Source organism: Pimephales promelas, chromosome 23 (genome assembly GCF_988280905.1).
Source record: "Pimephales promelas chromosome 23, fPimPro1.hap1.1, whole genome shotgun sequence".
In the NCBI taxonomy this organism is placed as follows: Eukaryota; Metazoa; Chordata; class Actinopteri; order Cypriniformes; family Leuciscidae; genus Pimephales; species Pimephales promelas.
Genome location: NC_142791.1, coordinates 9,167,151 through 9,187,770, shown reverse-complemented (window position 1 = coordinate 9,187,770; position 20,620 = coordinate 9,167,151). Strand labels below are relative to the sequence as shown.

Here is a 20,620-nt window from a genome sequence, read left to right as displayed (position 1 = left end):
AAACGGAGGAAGTAGCATTTGCTTGCAAAAACGGAGGCTGCATTTTCAGAACCCCACTTCTAGGACCGCATTTCTAGGACCCTAGGTTTTTAGCATGGTTTTTAGTGACAACGCTAGCGAATTAGAGGACCAGCGAAGGTGGATGACATCAGAGTGTGAGTAGCCTATCAAATGCGAATCCATTTTTATTTGTTTAACTTTAAAAACAATTGATGCATTTCATTGGAAATTATTGCCGACGTGCTGGTAATTTGCTAAACAGTCTTGAATGCAGTCATCATATATTAGCCTATCCTTTAATGCTGGAAAATGAATTGTTTATTAACCGAGCTGTGATAAGCCTTATTTAGCGTGTTGATCTGCGTCTGAAAGCGTGTTGATTATTGTTTTTGTTTTTGTTTTTTTCATTTTAATAATAGTATGACAAAAGATAAATAAATCAATTGTACTAGGCTTAGGCCTAATTTAATCTTTGTACAGTATGCAATTATTGTATTATGAACCTTAATTGGTATGAAAATTGATATCATTATTTGTATCATTATACTCTGTTGTAACTAAGATCTTTTAAATATGAAATTTAAAATTAGAGAGTTGAACACCTTATTTCCACTCGTTACAGCCTGAAATAAAACAAGGTGAGAAATTAAATATTCCAGCACTTTCTGTGATGTAGGCCTATTTGCTTGCTTATCATAGGAAGTAATAAGAAATTACTTTTTGACCGCAACAATCACAAAAAACTCCGCGTTTTTCTGAAAGGACTGGCTGTTGAGTCTTAATTTGACAAAAAATAATGCTTATCAGTTTGTGTTAAACTGTGTAAATAAAATACACGTGGTTATTTTATTTTGGCTGCGAGGTCACACAAAGTTTTTTTTTTTTTTTTTGCAGCAGCAGCAGTGAATTTTTATCAGAATAACTTAATTGGTTAATTTAGTGCCATGAAACCTTTAGGCAATAAAAGTAATATGCAACCAACAGATGGCAGTATAACCTTTTCCTGACTGTCTGATAAACACTGAAGTCACTGGTTCATATAGCCTGTAGATGTTAAAAATCAACAACCACACACAAAAAAAAAGTAATTGAGCACAAAATGACTTTTCTGCTTGGCCATCCCAGTACCCTGACCTGAACTATATTGAAAACTTATAAAGAGCTTATCAACATGCACGGACTTGGGAAACTGAAGGACCTGGACAGATGGAGTAGTGCTCTAACTTTTCTGGGCCGTCAGATGAAATTATCTTGCAGCCTGGATTGAGCCAGCTATCAGATTTAAACTAAAATATCTCAATTTGTGTTCCGAAGATGATCGAAAGTCTTACGGGGTTGGAACAAAATGAGAGTGAGTAATTACTGACAGAATTTTCATTTTTGGGTGAACTATCCCTTTCAGCATCAGTTTAGTCCTTGCTCTAATCTTCCTCCAGGAAATCAGTTTATTAAACTCTGGACTAGACTAAGTCTAGAACTATTTAATCCCATGACAGAGAAAAAGCTTTCTGTTGATGAGGTTTAAAGGGCTATGGGCTAGGCATAAAGGGATAGTTCACCCAAAAAATGAAAATTACTCAATGATTGACTCACGCTCAAGATATCCTTTGTGTATATGACCTTCTTTTTTCAGAAGAATAGTTATAATAAAAAAAATCCTGACTCTTCCAAGCCTAAAATGGCAGTGAATTGCTTAAATTAAATTAGTATGTTCTTTTGGCCGGAAGCAATTTTTTTTTTTTACTTTATAAACTTTTTCATATATTTTTCTCAAACAAACACATCGCTTCGCTTCAGAAGGCTTAACCCCCTGGAGCTGTGTGGAGTATTTTTATGGACTTCAAAACATTAATTCACTGCCATTATAAAGCTTGGAAGAGCCAGAACATTTCTCAGGACTCCGAATGTATTCGTCTGAAATAAGAATTTCATATACATCTAGGATGACTTAGGGTTAATAAATCATTGGCTAATTTTCATATTTGGGTGAACAATTCCTTTAATCTCTGAATGGGAAACCACCACTTTGGCAGCACTCTACATCCAATAGATGGCAGTAAAGCCTTATCCTGACTGTCTGATAACTAAATAGTTCATGGATATCAACGTTAAAACTGAGACATTAGTCACAAGGCATCCAAATTATTTTATAAAATAGTATTTTCACGGAATGACCAACAGACACTAATTTTGCATCAAAATATAATAAATAACATGGTTAGATATTGTTTATTTACTTAGGTAATTCTCTTCAGTCTTTTTTAAATTGAATTTATATGTATAAGTAAGCTTTTTAGATACACTTTCTGGCCTCTCATTCGTACGGGGCTTTCCTCTCATGGTCAAATGGAGCAGGTTTAAAATTTTAAGCCTCTTCTCTCTCTTCTGTAATTAGACCTGAATGCATAAATCTTGTAATTACCATTCATCCAATCACTTTAAAGTACATGCAAACTTTTATTACAAGGTGTACCTCCTGAGGTTTGGGCTGTTATTAGTTGCTTGATCTCTTGTCACCTTTTTCAGCTTAAGTTCAGTAACAGCTCTTTAACATTATTAGCCTTTATTCACCTACCTCTATAGATATGAGAGACAGGGAAGAGGGGAGCGTCTGTGTAAAGGGTGGAATAGCACTTCTTCATTTGCAGGCAGGGCCTTAAATAAAAGATTATTACTGACAGCACTGAGTCCTGGCCCAACACAAAGCTTCAGCGATTACTTCTCTTCACAGAGAAAGAAGTATGGAGCGTGAAATTCACAAATAATGCAGGTGTGTACCTATATAAGACAAGATAATTAACGTTGGCAAAGCTTCATTATAGATCACACATCTGATACCACATAGCCTACACATGCAGATATGCACAAATTAGTGGTATGGCACATTAACACATGCCTTCAACCATCCCTCATGAAATATTGAATTAAGCTCCCCCTCTACAATCTTTCCATGTATACAACACAGCTCATCCCTGAAAATTGAAGCAGAAACAGAGAAAGCGAGAGAGGGAAGATCGACTATGCTTCATTGGTTTTGTATGCAGTGTTGTTACAGAGATCGAAGGAGAAGTCAGCGTGAAGTTTTGTTGAGGACAGTACATTATTTCTGCTCTTGGTTTTAGGAGGTAATGAAGTTAGTTGGACCGTGAGCATTTTTTTAAGCTCTGCTTCTAGGATCAATAAATATATGGAGCTCTGGTAACCAGCATTATCAAAGATGACCTTGGAACGGTCTTCCTTACATTGTCCGGGAAGAAGACACGCTCTGTCAGTTCAAAGCTATAGGCTAAAAACACATCTCTTTGAACTTGCATACACACAACACACTATAGACTTCTATAATTCAATGAAAGGCTGCATAGATTAGGTTAGCCAGAACCGGAACACTTCCCATAAATCCTAATGTACTTGTTACATCATAAGAAGAATGGCATCTACACTAATATTAGTCTCTCTGTTTATCCCGGGGTTTACCGCAATCTGCCGGATCCAGGCCGTATTCAGATCTGATGAAGGACCTGCGTCTGGACGTGACGACAACGCAGTCCTGAAGGGTCACTACCCAACAAACACAGAACGTTCCCCTAACGTTTCCGAATGGTCCCATGAGGTTTTTTTTTTTTTTTTTGGAACCAAACAAGAACGTTATAGAAACGTTCCATGTAGGTTATTTTTAGGTTCCATTTTTATAACATAAGGAGAATGTTCCGGGAACGTTCCCAAGGGAAAGTTTAAGGAACGCTCAGGGAACCAAAAACTAACGTTCCCAGAACCTAAATTTGTTTGCTGGGTTGTCCCTCCCCTTGTTTTTTTAGGGAAGGACTACATGTCCTTCGCATCCCTATAGACTAAACTCTTAATACCCATGTGCATGCCATCAGCGTTCTCACAGGTTCACGTTTTTTAAAGTTGGCGAAGAGAGAACTTAAGAGTTTTCTGTTAAAACGGTGTCGTGTTAGTGGCCCCTCAGTTAATAACTAATGATCGTTGCAACAGAAGTGAATAAATTACGTAAAAGTAACTTTTGCTGGAAGATAACTTTATTCTAGAGCTTTCATAAGGCCAAAACAATCTCTGTTACATAATTTCCTATTATCACTGTAAAGCGGCTTTGGAACAATCTGCATTGTTAAAAGCGTTATAAATGAAGATGACTTGACTTGGCTAGATGAACTCTGCAAGGATGAAATCAACATATTTAAAGAAATTTGCATTAACTCACCCTAATATCATTCCAAACTCTGTATGAGTTTAATATCATCTGTAGAACACTAAGCCAGTTAGCTGAACTCAAGATTCAGATTACACAAATCATTCAGATCGATTTTGTGAACTGGAACAACCAGTTCATTGAAAAGTGCTGGTACAAAAGAATGGTTTTGTTTTCAACTTAAAGGAGTAGTTCACTTTAAAAAAAACAAAAAAACTTTTGCTGATAATTTACTCACCCCATGCCATCCAAGATGTCCATGTGTCTTTCTTTCTTCAGTCGAAAAGAAATTAAAGTTTTTGATGAAGACATTCCAGGATTTTCATAATGGACTTCAATGGGAACCAAACAGTTCAAGGTCCAAATGAGAGTTTCAGTGCAGCTTCAAAGGGCTTTAAACGACACCAGACGCTGAATAAGGTTCTTATCTAGTGAAACGATCTGTCATTTAAAAAATAAATAAAAAAGTTTAAGTTTTATAAGCACAAATGCTCGCCTTGCTCTGTTCTGTGATGAGCGTCCGTAACTCTCATGTTCGAACTCATTCATCAAAATGAACAAATCTTTTTTCGAGTCATGGCTCTAAGGGTCCTAGAAAAGACCCTTATTTATCGTTTGGTGTCGTTTAAAGGCACAGTTCACCCAAAAAGGACAAATATATCAATAGACACACTCAAAAGGAAAAATCTATCAATACACACTCATTTCATTCTAAAACTGTATGACTTTCACTATTCTAGAACAATAAAAAAAAATAAGATCCTAATTAACTTTTATTACACCATACAAATGCACAACAATATTATGGCTACCTGTGGCTGTTTTTACCCCCTGGAGAGCTTTGGATATGGATTTGTTAGTGTGTGTGTATGTGAGTGCATATTCATGGACACTAGGATCACTTTTTGTCTCTCTCAGCAGATGAGTTATGAAAGTCATAACCAAATATTACAACAAGAAGCACTATGTGACTCAGAGAAAAAGAGAGCGAGTCAGTGAAAATGTCCTCGGCCCAGTGAGGTATGAAACACTGTTTTCTAAAAGCGGTCTGTCTCCGTTGGTTACATAACTATGATTTTGAGTGTTATAGTGTTTGTGCTCTCTGTAACTTTAGCCCAAACACTCTCTTGGATCTCCCTGCCATTAAACCTCTCAGCATTGATTTCTATGTAAATGTCCTTATGCCAGCATCTCCATTGCTTATGGTCTTTCATAATTAATGATTGTAAAACATGTGCTCTATTTTACTCACAAGAGCCAATCTTTGATTATTTCACCGTTTCTGTTCAAGGCAGCTGAAAAGTGCTGATGTAAGCAGTCACATGACGCTAAGGTCCAATCATCAAGGAGCACTCCTACTGCAATATTCAAGTAATACAAACTGTTCCACAAATGCTCTCCATGCATTTAGTTTAGTTAGCTATCCATGCATCAAGGTTAAGAACATTTTAATAATCTGAAGAACCTTTTCCCACTTTTAAAGAACCTTTTGTGTAGTGGAAAATGTACATGGATGTTAAAGGTTCTTTGTGGAACCCAAAATGCATCTTTTGTGGCATTACAGAAACCTCTTTTTGGAAGCTTTATTTAGAGTGTAATGCTATACAGACCTTTATATGTCTCCAAAGAACCCCAAAAGTGTAAAACGGCGGAACATGGCCAATCGCATGAGACCATCAACCAGACAAAAACATTCACGTTAAGCAAAATTATGATGACAGAAAGAGCCTGGAGGGATTTTTCTTGGACATGGATGGTCAGAGCGCTGAAAAGAAGCAGCATGATTAAAGCACACATTCTTTCCCCCAGGAGAACATGAAGAAAACAATTACCTAAACGAGTGAATATGAGTGAAACAAGCACAACGTTATGTCTCTCGCTTGTAATGTAAAATGAGCCTGGGGTATTTCTGGGCTGGGCGTTAGAAAAAAGCCTGCACAGTGGATTGTATGTTTCTTAGAATTGTTTATAATTTGTAGAGAGAAAATAAAATGGAGGAGAGAGAGGAATAAAGGGGGTGGGTGATAGAAGATCACATGGTTTCATTCAGGGGCATACATGCAAGTCAGGAAGAAGACAGTGTCTATTTTTACTTCAGGTGATATTAGGTTTAACTGTTTCCTTCCAGCACACAAGGAGAAAGTGGATACATGCTGCATTGCCATTACCCTTTCAAATCCTGGTATTTTGCAAGCAATTGAGTCCACGAGAAGCTGGAGGCTTCTTCACGTCAGCCTTTTTTTTTTTTTTTTTGTCTTCTTGACCTATATGCATCATGCACAATCCCACACTGTTTTGATGGGTATCAAATTAACTATACCTTAAAGATGTTTGATGGTTAAAATCATGCCTTGGCCATCATGGACTACGTTGGAACAACCCAGAAAAGTGACAGAAAGCTCTGTAAGCTTTCGCAGATGTGTACCTTTCTGTCAGTTTTAATTTTAAACCTACCTCCAGTTCACTTTTGAGATGTGGTGCCACAACTGGCTGACACCTGCTATCTGTCACCTATCAAATGCACTTAAATCACACATACTCTGTCCATTATCACATATAACGCTGTGCTAAATAGAGGCTGTGGCATCTTACTTTACCTGACTGCATTTTCAGTTGTAGCAGGATAGCATAGGAGTGGTGTGGTGTTATCCATTAGGTGTCATATATAGCTTTATGAGTGCAAATTAGTCTTGCTTTATCTCATAGTCCAATGTATTATTATATCTCTTCATAAATTACTCTACATTTATGTCATACCACCACCTTATTTTATTATATTAACTCAATCAAGATCATTAACATTACCTCTTGTGCTCTCCCCCATAAACTAACCAAAGTTAAAAGCCATTGGTATTACAAAAGATGTCAGTGAAAAAGGCCCACACTTTTGTATTTCCATTTTTTTTCTTGTTTTTTTAGTAAGGTACAATATGTAAACATTTTTTAAATCAAGATATATTTTCTTGAAAAGGAAAGAAATGTGTATATTAAGACTTTCTGAAAATATTTTTGTTCGGTAGGTAACTTTAAGTAACTTTGTTACTACATGTCAACTATCTCATATTAGTAGATCGTAGTAGACTGTTAGCCTGGTGAGGGTTAGGCCGTGTGTCCACCAAAGCATTTTTCGACGCGCCTGGCGTATGTTTTCAATTGTTTTCAATGGGAGCGCCGCGTTTTTTAAACGCCATGAGCTTACCGAGGCGCCGAGCGTTTTTTTTTTTTTTTCACGCTGAAGCGCCAAGCGCCCGGCGTTTTTACTGGTCGCTGGGAGTTGAAAAATGTTCAACTTTGGATAAAAAGCAGCGCTCATCACTGTCACTTTTTACCCAGCCGTCCAATCACAGTGGAGGAGGGGCGGGAGTAATACCACACCGACCAACTGTCAACATTCAAACTGCTGCGGATATTCTGTATCATAGCAACGAAACGTCTCAACGGAAAAAAACGCTGCGCTGCCAAAACGCTCTCAAGCGCCCAATGCACAGGGTCTTCAGCAGAGCGTCTAGCGTTTTCAGCTAGCTAAAAAACGCTTTGGTGGACACACGGCCTTAGAGTTAGTAGAATATGTTGACATGCGTCCTACTTACTTATAGTCTACAAAATGTCTGTTGGCAGACCATCAAAATAAATTGTTATTAGCAATTAAACAGACAAGTCTAATTATAATCTAACTACAAATAGTTGACGTCTTTTCTTCTCGCTTTGGAGAGTCGTCTTGCTGAGGCCTCCGTTCTTAAAGCTCGGTCACGGTGACTAGGGCGGATTGCATTGCTCTCTGTGAGGCTTCTTGGTGGAACCACCCTTGAGCGTTGTTGGGTTTTCTCTTGATTTAAAGAGTCATCATGCTGAGACTTCCGCTCCCCAGAGCTCCGCTTGGATAGCAGTATTGAGTCAGATTCTTTTCTGAGCCTCCTTGTAAGCAGTCCTTAGAGTAGAATGTAGTTAGACCTCTTCTCATTTTTGAGATTTGTCTTGCTGAGGCCTCTGTTCATAGAGCTCCCATCGGATACTATCAGGTCATTGACTCTCTGTGAGCCTCCTTGATAATATTTTTTTTAGTGTTGCTAGATCTCCTCTCGTCTGAGACTGGTTTTCCTGTGAACTCCACTTGTTAGGGGTATAGTGTCCCCTGAAGTGACAGGGAGATCTAAGGGGATTTACAGTCAAAGACCCAGAACCAGATATGATGAATGAAGACCCGGTGTCAGAATTCTAAAAAAAAAAAAAAAAAAAAAAAAAAAATTAAGAAAAGTTTTACTGAGGATATTTTACAGTTTCATCAGCAGAAGTCAGCTTCAAGACTCACATGGAGTTCGTAGGCAGTCCCGGTTATAGTTACAAAGATCACACTCTTCACCAAGTTTTAAGCTACATCCTTGCTTCAGGTTGAATGCTTCTGATTGGCTATACGAAATAGATAAATCTAGTAATTTTCCGCACATATACAGGTTCTACAGGAAGCATATCTCCGTCAATTAGGCAGCTGACACCCGGACCCTTAAGTTAGGCACGTCATGACCTTCCAGGTCGCAGATTTGGGTTGCTGGGTTGTTGAACAACAACTCAGTCAATCTTCAATAATGCCAGTGGTTGTGACAAAGCAGAGCGAGTTCCCATTTGAAAGGACACATCTCGGTTTATTAATGTAACCATGGTTACTTGATAACCGTTGCCATGCTTCGTTTATCCCTGCCCATGTCTCCTTCAGACAAAAGAAGTTATTGACGTGTACAACAGGTACCATTTTATACTCTAGGCTACACGGGGAGTGACGTCATAGGCTGTCGCCGGCCAATGTTATTGTCACGTTTCGACACGTGCTTCAGACACCGGTCACGCTGAAGGCGCTCCCAAAAACTTCTCGTTCTCCTTCTCAGGTGAAATTCATAACCCGCCACATTTGTAAATTTCAGTTACCAGAAGCTTATATGGTGTGTTTTGGGTGTGAATGTGCTACACCACAAAACTAAACCTATGTAGGCGGAAGATCACACTGTGAAAAGTACTATACACATTACAAATACTATTGCAGAAGTCAAGTACTCTAAAAGGCCTTTGGATATATAAAACTATAAAATGTTTTGAAGATAAGTACGGTTCAAATATTACAGGTGAGTAAGAAGAGTGCTGTTAAAGGCCAAGAGTATTTGAAGAGGTGTGTGTCCAAGCTGCAACAAAATGTGAATGAGTCAGTCAGACAGTACAGTCTGACTGAAACTGAAAGTCTGTCCATTAAGGGCAAGCAAGCACACTCTTCAGGTAGTTAGGCAAGGATTTATTAAATTATATAGGATATATTATTATTATATAGTTTTCTTCTTTGCATTCTTTTACTCAAAATAAACTTAATCTGGTCTTATGTGTTTTGTTGTACCTACTGCTTCTGTCTGAAATGGAACATCAAAAATACAGCAGTTCTGACTCATACATGATCTATGATTATTTGGTAGTCTGTGTCTATCAAATATTCTCTTAAAAGCTCATAATCATCCCTAGATTTTTAAGTATTTTAATAAGTTCTGTTATAATAGATGCAGTTCTTTAATTATAATTTCACACTAAAGTGTGCTCTTAGCTGTCTAGAAGACTGTGTCGTTCAGTGCAGTGGGATACAACAGATGCAAGGGAGCTAAAGAGAAGTCTGAAGGTTAATTCAACAGTGCTGAGTGCAGTTTCTTGCCCTAAGCGTGTGTGCGTTTATCACTGTGTGTTTGTGTGTAAATGTGAGCCGTGGAAGCTTCATTAAATGGTTCATGGAGATGGGTGCTCTCAGACAGTGTGATGCAAAGGCAACTGAGTGTCTGGTCTGATGAGTCTGTGTGTTTTTAGGAACATTTAGAAATTTTTAAGTGCACAGACTTGGAAGGAGATGTTTTGGTGGTGATAGTTTAGGAACCACTTTCTCAAGTATATAAAAATTAGAAGTCAACCAATGACTTCTAATTTTTTTCCATTGAATTATTGTCTTTGTACCTCTTTGTTGTTTTGAGATATTGCATCATACATTCAAAATGGTGGAGGAAAGAGTAATTTTTTTTCCAAGTACCTCAGGAATAAGTGTTAAATTCTTTTATTCTCAGAAAAAAAAAGTACAAAAAAAAATACTTTTCAGCTTAATAAGATGTTGCAAATACTTTTATCCAAATGTGCCAAATGGTATATTGTGCCTATTGGGTCTTAGATTCCGCTTTATTTTTTTATGTTTTAGTTTAAATTAATATATTTTACCCTCTTTATTTACCAGCAATATTAAATATATAATCTTCTGATTTTAGATTTACATTACTATTAAATTATATTATATTGTTGGTGGTTGAGGAGATTCCCCTTCCATATGTGAAGCGCTTTGAGTAACCTGAAAAGCGCTATATAAATGTAACAAATTATTATTATTAATTGCCCTGTTCTAGATAATGGTCTCCCAATTCAAGATGCATTGATAAATGTGTGCATTTGTGCTTTTATCCAAAGTGACTTACATTGCCTTTCAAGGTACACATTTACATTCTTATCAGTTCTTGCTTTCCCTGGGAATCGGACCCATGGCCTTGGCCTTGCAAGAGTAAATGCTCTACTGTTTGAGCTACGGGAAGGCTGTAATGTAATATAAACAGTTGAAAAAAGGGATAGTTCGCCCAAAAATAAAAATTTACATAATCATCTTGGATGGCCTGAGGGTGATTACATTAACAGCTAATTTTCATTTTTGGGCGAACTATCCCTTTAAGAACACAATATTCATAACATAAGAATGCATTATGAAGCACTGACTGGATCAAATGCATCAAGCAGCTTGCAGAAATAGGGGTGTTAAACCTGCAGAGTTGAAGCACATCTCTGTAGGACTGAACATCACTGCAGCTGTTGTGAGCTGATACTCCTGCTTCGAATGAATCCTGCAGCTCTTTTGCAACATAAAACACACACAAACACAAGTATTCTGAAATGCTTTGCAGATGACTGTTGCATATTGTGAACATTGAATTTTTTCTACACAGTTTTCCTGCACATGTTACTTAATAACTACCGGTTATCGATAATGATAACATATTTTTATTTATTGTTTTAGGTAGGAATATAACTTCTTTTAGTTTCATCCGTGCCCATAAAAGATTCAGAATCTTGCAGAAGCAGAACTGAAATACAAAAGGAAAACTGGAGAATGAATTCTAAATTCTTACGTAAATTTCCTAATCAATAAATACAAAACTCTCACTCTGTCTTGCTGCTCTCAATCCACTTTGCACTTCCACCCACATAGTCCAAAAATATTTCAATATGCAGCACAGGACATAAAAGGGCTTTTCTGAGCATGTCTAATAGAATAAGAAGCATCTGCTCTGGGGACATGCTAAACCTAACCTTTACAAACCTCCCACTGAAATAAATATTTCAAACAAAGAAACAAATAGACAATTATCACACTACTGTTATATTTAGAGTGACATAAAAAAAAAAAAAAAAAAAACGCTTTATGCCTAAAGGTAAATTTTACCGTATAGAGGTTATTGTTTCCAAGGAGCTCTCAGGTCTCAGCTAAAAAGGAATACAAATAAAAATTAAACAGTTGTTGACATGTACAAAGATACAAATGTGGATTTCAACATGAGAAAAATCATATTGATCTCTTTGCAGACTTTGGTATCTTGGCACATCCGAGCACAGTTTGAGACATTGTTGAAATCACTTCTGAAACCCTTGTGGAGACACATGTGATATTACCAGGGTCTTTTTTTCTCTGGAGAATACTTTTCCAGAGAGAGAACATTGCATCTTTCCTTCATATTTCCTCTTAACTTTATCCGTCTCATTCCTCCGGCATCATCCTGCCATCTATCAGAGCTGTCACTTCTCATTACCTCTTCCCTCTTTCTCTCTCACTTTCCTCATATTCTGTCTGACTATTTTGGTTTCCCCTCAGTTAGGGCAAGGATGACAAATGAGGGTAAGAGGTTGGAGTGGGTTGTGCGTGGGAATTTTTTGGTTAAAAAAAACATTTCAAACAAGCAATATTTTACCTAGCAAAACGATATTGATATTCTGAATATAATCTTTAACATTAAAATGGAAAGTTACAAGGTATATTCAATTTAATTTAGTAGAAACTTTAATAAAATGGAATCTAGGAAAATAAAGCAGAATAAAATAGAATGTTAGTAGTACAGAATATAAACTTTATAATAAAATAGAGGCTAGCATAGAATGTAAAAAAATCTAATGAAATATAATCTTTAACAGAATACCATTGGAAAATAATGCTAATTTATAGAATAGAACTGAACAGAAACTAATATAATCTGTTTTTTAATATAATATAATATAATCTTTGACAGAACAGAAACATTAAAACAAATAAAATCTAAAACAATAGCCCAGAATAGAATAACATTTAATAGAATACAATATTTGATGGTGTATAGTAGAAAAAAGTTATAAGGAAATTCAATAGAATATAGTAGAAAGTTTAATAGATATTCAAATAACGCAGAATAAAATAGAGTATTAAATAGATATAATTTAAAAAAAAATAGGAAAATAGAACAGACTAGACACTTTAAAGTGGACCTATAGATCATCACAGTCCCGCCCACAGCCGGTGCCGGAAGTAAAAATTCAATACAATTTCTCCATTGACAGTTGGGATATAAGTTTTAAACATAACCATGGTAGACGTAAAACCATCTACGGCTGTACTAAGTGATTGTATATGCTCATATAAACGTCAAAAGTTCATGGGGCACTAACCTTGTTTTAAGATAAATCCCTTTTATTTGCGAGGTATTGGATAAGCACTTCATTACCCACAATCCTGAACAATCCAACAATCCCACAGTGATGCATCTGATTGAAGTCGTGTAACATGTCTGAAACCCGGCGAAGGCATGTGAAGACCTGAGAATCGTGTAATGACGTAGGGCTAAGTTTATTGGTCGCACCTAAATGACGCCCCCGCGCCATTGGATGTGCAGTTGCCGCAGCGCAGCCTATGAGCGAGCCAGATGCTCAATGTTTTAGCATGTGCAGCTCCAAATGCATTTTACATATAAGCTTCAGTAAATCGAGGAAAAAGAAGTTTCCCTGCACATTCACTATATAAAGGAAAAAGTTCACATGGCTGTCGTCAGATTTGGAAGTCACTCAAAAGGCTTTTTCACTGTGGCTTCAGTCAACTTTAATGAGGCGCGGTGCTTTATGGGCTGAGTAGTTCCTTTGCTCGGAAATGAAAATATGTACACATGCTTGTATCCTTGACTTTTTAAAAATTTTCTCTTCGTTTTTTTTTTTTACTCGAAATGATATGTCGTATGCTTATGAGTTCAGCCGTCGCTGGTTATCCTCAGACATGCTCTAAAACTCTTTAGATATGGAATTTACAAAATGTCAATGGGAGAAATAAATGGGAAATTTACTTCCGTCACCAACGCTCTCTCGGGCTGTGGGCGGGACTCTGATGCTCTATATGCCCCAATTAACAATATGTAATATAAGTCTCAGTTGTCCCCAGGATGTGTCTGTGAAATCTCAGCATAAATACCCCACAAATAATTTATTATACCATGTTGTAAATGGCCATTTTTAAGCGGAAGGGAAAACATGCTGTTTTTGTACATGTATCTTTAAATGCAACTGAGCTGCCGCTCCACCGCTTTCCAGAAGAGGGCGGAGCCTTTACAGCTCAATGCCAAACACTAAAACATCTGTTTGGTCTTGATTATCATCTCTATCGCGGATTCGCGGTCACGCTCACTTGACATTGCAGTTCTTCATCATGAAAGTTTATTATCTGCATGTGTTTTAAAACCATATCTAACTTCCGATATATGGTTTTCTGATCGCACACATCCAAAGCTGGATGTCAGATGATGCATGAGTATTAAACTAAGTTCTCTTTCGCGTCTTATTGCGCTTAAACTGTCAAATACATACAAGGTTATGTCAAAAACACACAAAGTTCACATAAACAGTTATGTCTATGAATGTAAACAGCAAGTAAAGAAATTAGATATGTGTATTAAAGTGACAGCAGCGTAATATACAGTACCTGCTATATATGCTGATAAAACGAATCAAACAACAAAATTAAAAAAAAAAAAACAGAAAATCCCTCACTGGTCTTGATTGAATAACTTTAGTATAGCTTTAATAAATTCATTTCTTACTTGAATGCTGCTGTTAAATGCTCTGCCGACACACATTAATGTTCGAACACGTTAAAGTGAATTTTGCATAATAGGTCCCCTTTAATATAATAGAGACTAGAAGAATTGAATATGTTAGAATCCAGAGAAAGATAAATAGTTTAATAGATTATCTTTAATGATCCATTCTAGCTATTCTACTATTTTTAACTATGCAAAGCGAGAGTGAGAGAGGTGTGCAAGAAATGCTTTCTGAGAGCGAGAGAGAGCGCGAGAGAGAGAGAGAGAGCGCGAGAGAGAGAGAGAGAGAGAGAGAGAGAGAGAGAGAGAGAGAGAGAGAGAGAGAGAGAGAGAGAGAGAGAGAGAGAGCACTTGTCTCTTATTTTATGCTGCAGGGATCTGTCCAGCAGCACAGAGCAATCGGAAACACTGCAGCAGACCAACGACTTTTAGCCACAACACACACCACATTCTCACACAACCAGAGGAAGAGAGAGACAGAGGCGTAACCAGAAGCAGCGGGAAAGAAAAGGAAAGCCACTCTTTTGTCTCCATGGACACTCCACTTCCTTCGAGCAGTTCTTAGTTCGTGTAGCACAGCAGCGGGCTCTTGCCATCCGCTTAATAATTCATCAGGTCGGTCTCTGAGCTTTGAGCCTGCAGCGCTCACCAACTTTCCCTTCTCGAACTTTTGCACATCAGTACTCGGCTGTTTCAGCAAGTCTTCTTTTATACAGTTGGCACAGAGGCAGAGGAAAAACAGGTTTAGCAGGCACTTTGTGAGCTTTTTGTGTGTGTTTGTGTGAGAGTGTGCGGGGAGAGTGGTCGAAAGCTGGACGGAGGGCATCTTGGTCATCTCATTCTCAGACTTGGTACCCATTGGTTAAAGCGTAGCTCTTGTGGGACTGGGGACTGGAGACTGTGACGTGAGAAGCACTCTGGAGTCCACAGAGAGGCTCGTATGGGACGCGACCCTCGTCTGTGAGCACCGCTGGTGAAAGGAGCTCTGTGCTGTGTTTGGGCTTTTGCAGGGGCTTTCTGTGCACCCTCGGGGTCTCTCTCATCATGGCTGGTTGTACCAGCCGCTGCAGACAGGGGGTGCTAAAGCTCATTCAGTCCCTTCAGAGGCTCGTCTCAGGAACCCTCAGTAAAGGTAAGATGCCTTCATTAAAAGAAAAAGGAAAACAAGCTTGTTTTGAAAGGTTGAGTAAAGGTTGGGACAAATAAAGTTTTTGGTTTATATATTATATTTAATATAAAGAATTTACTGTAATATTAGATTCTATATGATTTATTTTTGATATTATATGCAATATTTTATTTGTAATATTAGTCAATAACATAAACTTTAGTATTGTATTATTAGTAAGAATTTGTAATTAATATTGTTAATATATTTACTATAAAATTGTATTTTAATATTATATTTAGTTATTTGTATATTATATTCAATATTTTATTGGTCATTTTAGTCATATTCAGGTATATTTAGTATAAACTTTAATATTGTATTTATTAGTAAGAATTTGTCATTAATATTGCTATTATATTTAGGCCTATAAAAATGATTTAATATTATATGATATTTTTGTTTTTAGTATATTTAAGATTTTATGTTATTATTATTTTCAATATAATGTTTTATTTATTGTAAAATATTTAATGCAAAGATTTTTTCAAAGATTTCTTCCCTTTTTGCTATTTTGCTATTGAAAATGGTATTATTTATGGGATATGAGCAATTTAGAATCATATTTCAAGTGTCTAACTGTATTCATTCATAATGTTTTTATACATTATAATGTTTTATTTTATTTACCTTGTATAATAGCGCCAAATAGAAAAAATACGCCAATGTTAGGATGGAGTTTCATTGACTTCCATTGAATTTCCACCTCCTTTAGGTCTTAGAAAATCACATTTTTTCCTTCAAAGAAGAGTCTAGGCACTTTGTTTGCCAGTGGTATTCTTTTCTCTCCTTCATCCCTCTTATCTCTTTTTTCTCGAGTGTCATAGCACTGTGTCAGCAGAAAAAAGCTCTGCATGGTTGATCTCTGTGCCGTCGGAGCCCGTGGAGATGTTGTAGCCAAGCAGTGGCTGTTTATCTGCTGTCACTGAACCTGGCTAAACCCCACTATCTCTCCACTCCTTCATTAGATCTTCCTCACTGATAGACTCTTCCTACACACAGGGGAGTAGGAAGTTAATTTAAAGAGGATATTGAAGATTTGGAGAGACCGTATAGAATCTAAAACACTCTCTCTAGACCACTATAGCAACACAGTATGGAAATAAACCTAGAGAGAGCTAAAGCTGTGAAAGGAAGCTGTCACTCAATACTTTGTACTTGTGTGCAGTCTGTGCACTGACTTAGTGTTATCTTAGGCTGTGCAAGTAATATATAGTAGCAGATAACAATATACCCCCCCCCCCCCCCAAAAAAAAAGGTTTAGTTAGAAACATAGCAATACAATATATTACAATATACTTGCTTTAGCTGAATACAATAGAATATTTAACAAAGTACAGAATAACAGAATAGAGTAAAATCTTTAATAAACTAGAATCTAAAATATTTAGAGAAGAATAGATTGGAATAGTTTAAACCCAATAAAAATAGAGTAGAATAGAATATTTATAGGATACATCAAAGTATCAATTTTAATAGAATATATATATATATATATATATATATATATATATATATAATTAGAAAAAAATATAATAGAATCGAATGGAAACTTGAATAATAGAATTTTAGCTCAATAGTTTGAAAATTGGAGAAAATTGGAATGGAATCTTGAAAAGAATAAAAAGGCTATGTAACAAAAAATAATAGAATATGGAATAGAATAATTTCTTTAGCAGAACAACATGACAACTTAACAAAATAGTATAGAATCTTTAATCAAATCTTATCAAAGCAGAGTAGGAAAGAAAGAATATTTATAGAACCAACACTATTCTGAAATAGTAAAATATTCTGCATAGACAGAACGTAACATGGATTTATTTTATTTTATTTTTCACCCAAATTATAGTTAAGAAAATAGTTTAAGATTATGTTCTGAAATTTTAGAGGGCTGATGTGAAGAAAAAAATAAAGAAAGAGATGATAACTAGTGTGAATTTGTAATGAGAGCTTAGTGAATAGAGTTAGAGAGCGAGAGAGTCTGTAAACGTCCATCATGGTTATTCTAGTTCACTGCTTTTTAGGTCAGTCAACCTATTAATGGGTTAATGTTGAGCGTTAATGGTGAATTTCTGAGCCTTTCCTACCGCTCTGCCCTAAATCTGCACTATTTCTACAAACTAATACATAATGAGTTTTACACACTCATTAATTTAAGTTTACACACTCATTAATTCAAGTTTATTAATGAGTTTACACACTCATTAATTCAAGGTGCAAAATTGTCTATGTAAGCTGTATGGCACATTCTGAATCCAGATCTTTCATCATAACCTTTTTTTTTTTTTTAATCTTAGCCAGAAAAAAATATAGAGAACACTGCAGGAAGAAATTACTGTTGCCCGCACCCATTCAGAAGTTGTTTTGTTGTTATAGCAATGTTGAGTGACAGGGTCAGTCAAGCACATGGCAAGGTGTAAGTGTTGTGTTGTGTTCAAGTGTGAAGTGTGAGGAGAATGTCCCCCCAAAGATGGCAATATCCGAAATCCGTGTCCTTGTGGGGACATTTTTTTAAGGAAAACAGCTTATGCTTAATCATGCTAAGTGATGTTTGTTTGCTTTTTTGAAAATGTAAAAATGCAGGTTGTTTTCTGTGATGGGTAAAGGGGTGTGGTTAGTGTAAGGGGATAGAATATACAGTTTGTGCAGTATACAAATCATTACGTCTGTGGAAACTCCCCATAAATATCAAAACACAACATTTGTTATGTTATGGTGACAATGTTAGTGTTACTGCAGTTTTACAGCTCCAATAGAATAAGTCTCTGGGGGCAAGAGAGAGCATTTGACATTTTAAAAGAGTACAGGGTCGATCAATCCTGCCTATTTCGCTTGACATGCTGCAAGTCTTCCCTGTTGTGTATAGGAACTGCAGCGCGAGAGTGTAAGGTACATCCATACAACAGTTCATGTGAACCCTTCTATTTGGTGGAATCAATACTGATGCAGACTCACTTAGAGTTTTGCACCAGCTTGTTTCTAAATATATAACATAACTCCTTGTTTTTGTTCCACATAACGTCATAGAGCTTTGGATGAGGGTGAATAAATTATTTTAGTTGAACCTTTGGGGCTCTGATTTCAAAATTCCACTGCATCAAAAGGCCAACTTCTCCCATTTCGTATGCCTTTAATAGATTTTTTTTATGAATTAGGCTATCACGTCTGAAGTGCTGATGCAATGTTCACAGTCCAAATGCCTGAGGACTCTAAACCAGAACATTTTAGAATAGTACAGACCAAGACCACACTCACAAAGAGAGAAACGGAAAAAGAGATAGAGAACGACTAATCAATATATATATATTTCAATTAATCGTTCAGTCTGGGGACTTTTCCAGGTGACCTCTTGTGAAACCAAATCTTGATTCTGCTACTTAAAAAATACAATAAGCCCATTTCTAATTTACCTTACATCTTCAAAGTTCTCGAAAAAGTTGTGTCAACTTCATTCTTATCTTAACCTAAATTCTATCTATGCAAGGTTTCAGTCTGGCTTCAGAGTATTTCACAGTACTGAATCTCAATTATATTTATTTGACATTGACAACAGATGCTGGTGACCTCAGATCTGCATTCGACATGGTGGACCATGATATTCCAGACTGATCTCATGAAATGGCGTATATATGACACGCCAATTCGCATTTCCATTTTTGGCATGCTATCAACACGCATAATCGCTTTTCAGCGTGTTTATGAACGCCGTTGACTTTACCGTACATTACTTTACCGTATATATAAATATATGACCTACCCCAACCACGTCCCTAAACCTATACCTCAAAATGTATAGATAACACGTAGTACAGTAGTATGATTACAGTACAGTAGTATAATTATAACCATACAGTAGTATGATTATAACCAGTTATTGATTATAACCCACTCAGATATGCAGAGTGGAAGGTGCTACACACATCTAGAACTAACACTTACCAAACAAAACGTGTTTGCAGCTTTCTTTCCATTAAAAAAATTGAACTAAACATGGAATTATAACATTTTCTCAATATACAACCCCAAAAGAGATAATCTCTTTAAGATACATTAAAAGTATTGACAGGTGTTTCTGATTTCAAATACTAAAACTGTCTGTCTGACAGGTTTTTAATGAGCGCATACTGAAAATGTCTTTGGATTGGATAAATAAATTACAATGAGGATGTATATGAGTCAATGTGCTTTTTATCCATTGAACTAATATGATATATTTCCTTTTTTTTTCCAACTCTTTAGTTGACACTAGTTTGTGACCATCTGTCTGACAGCTAATGCCAATGCAATTTAACTCTCCCCCACAGTTTCTCTCCTTCGCACATTCACTCCTCTTCTAGGCTATCTCCTTCTCTGTCACTCGCTGAATTCAAATCTCTTTTCAAACCCAGGCATTTTCTCCATGCGCTGTTCTGTTTGGTTTTGGCTCAGGCAGCTGTGGAGGTGCCAAATGTTCCTCAGCATCATCTTATGTAAATGTAACATTAGATGTGAAACATTCACATCTTAAATGTATTCAGGCGTGTTCACGTCCTCCTCCTCCTCCACCTCGGCCTCCTGCTCCTGCTGAGCTGTTGATAATACGCGTGTGTGTGTGTGTGTGTCTCTGAGGTTCATAATAACTTGCGGCAGTAACACAAGCAATACCAGCGGGACCCAACCTCTAACATATTTCCTTTTATCTAAAGAAGGAGAAACGTAATTAGAGCGAGAGCGAAAAAAATGACCTGTTCTGACTTCCTAATGACCTTTCCATGACCTTTAAAAGAACATGCCTGTATTAGCATGCTAATATGTGCGTGGGAGACTGAACTCAGGTCCTGTGTGCTCGCACTGATCTGTGCATTAAGTCCGTTCAGACTAAGGATAACTATAATGAAAATATGTTCAAAGTGTAAAAGAAGAGCAGAGTCCACGCCACAACTATAAAGATAATGTCACAGATAAATTATATCGTTGGAATCACTTTCTAACTGATTAACAGTCAAATAAGAATCCATCTTACTTTAAAGAGCTTGAGCGTTTAAAGCGGCAGATGACAAAATAGAATGATATTGTCCACTGGTGTGGATGCTAATA

General features: G+C 36.7%; 1 protein-coding gene across 1 annotated transcript in view; it reads left to right on the top strand.

Moving 5' to 3' along the window:
* The first annotated feature begins 14,777 nt into the window (after positions 1 to 14,777).
* kcnip1b (Kv channel interacting protein 1 b) overlaps positions 14,778 to 20,620 on the top strand; it is a 34,169-nt gene continuing 28,326 nt past the window's right edge. The window contains exon 1 of the mRNA XM_039677890.2: positions 14,778 to 15,505. Within this exon, the coding sequence (XP_039533824.1) occupies positions 15,418 to 15,505 (88 nt within the window). The 5' untranslated portion in view covers positions 14,778 to 15,417. The remainder of the gene's footprint in view (positions 15,506 to 20,620) is intronic.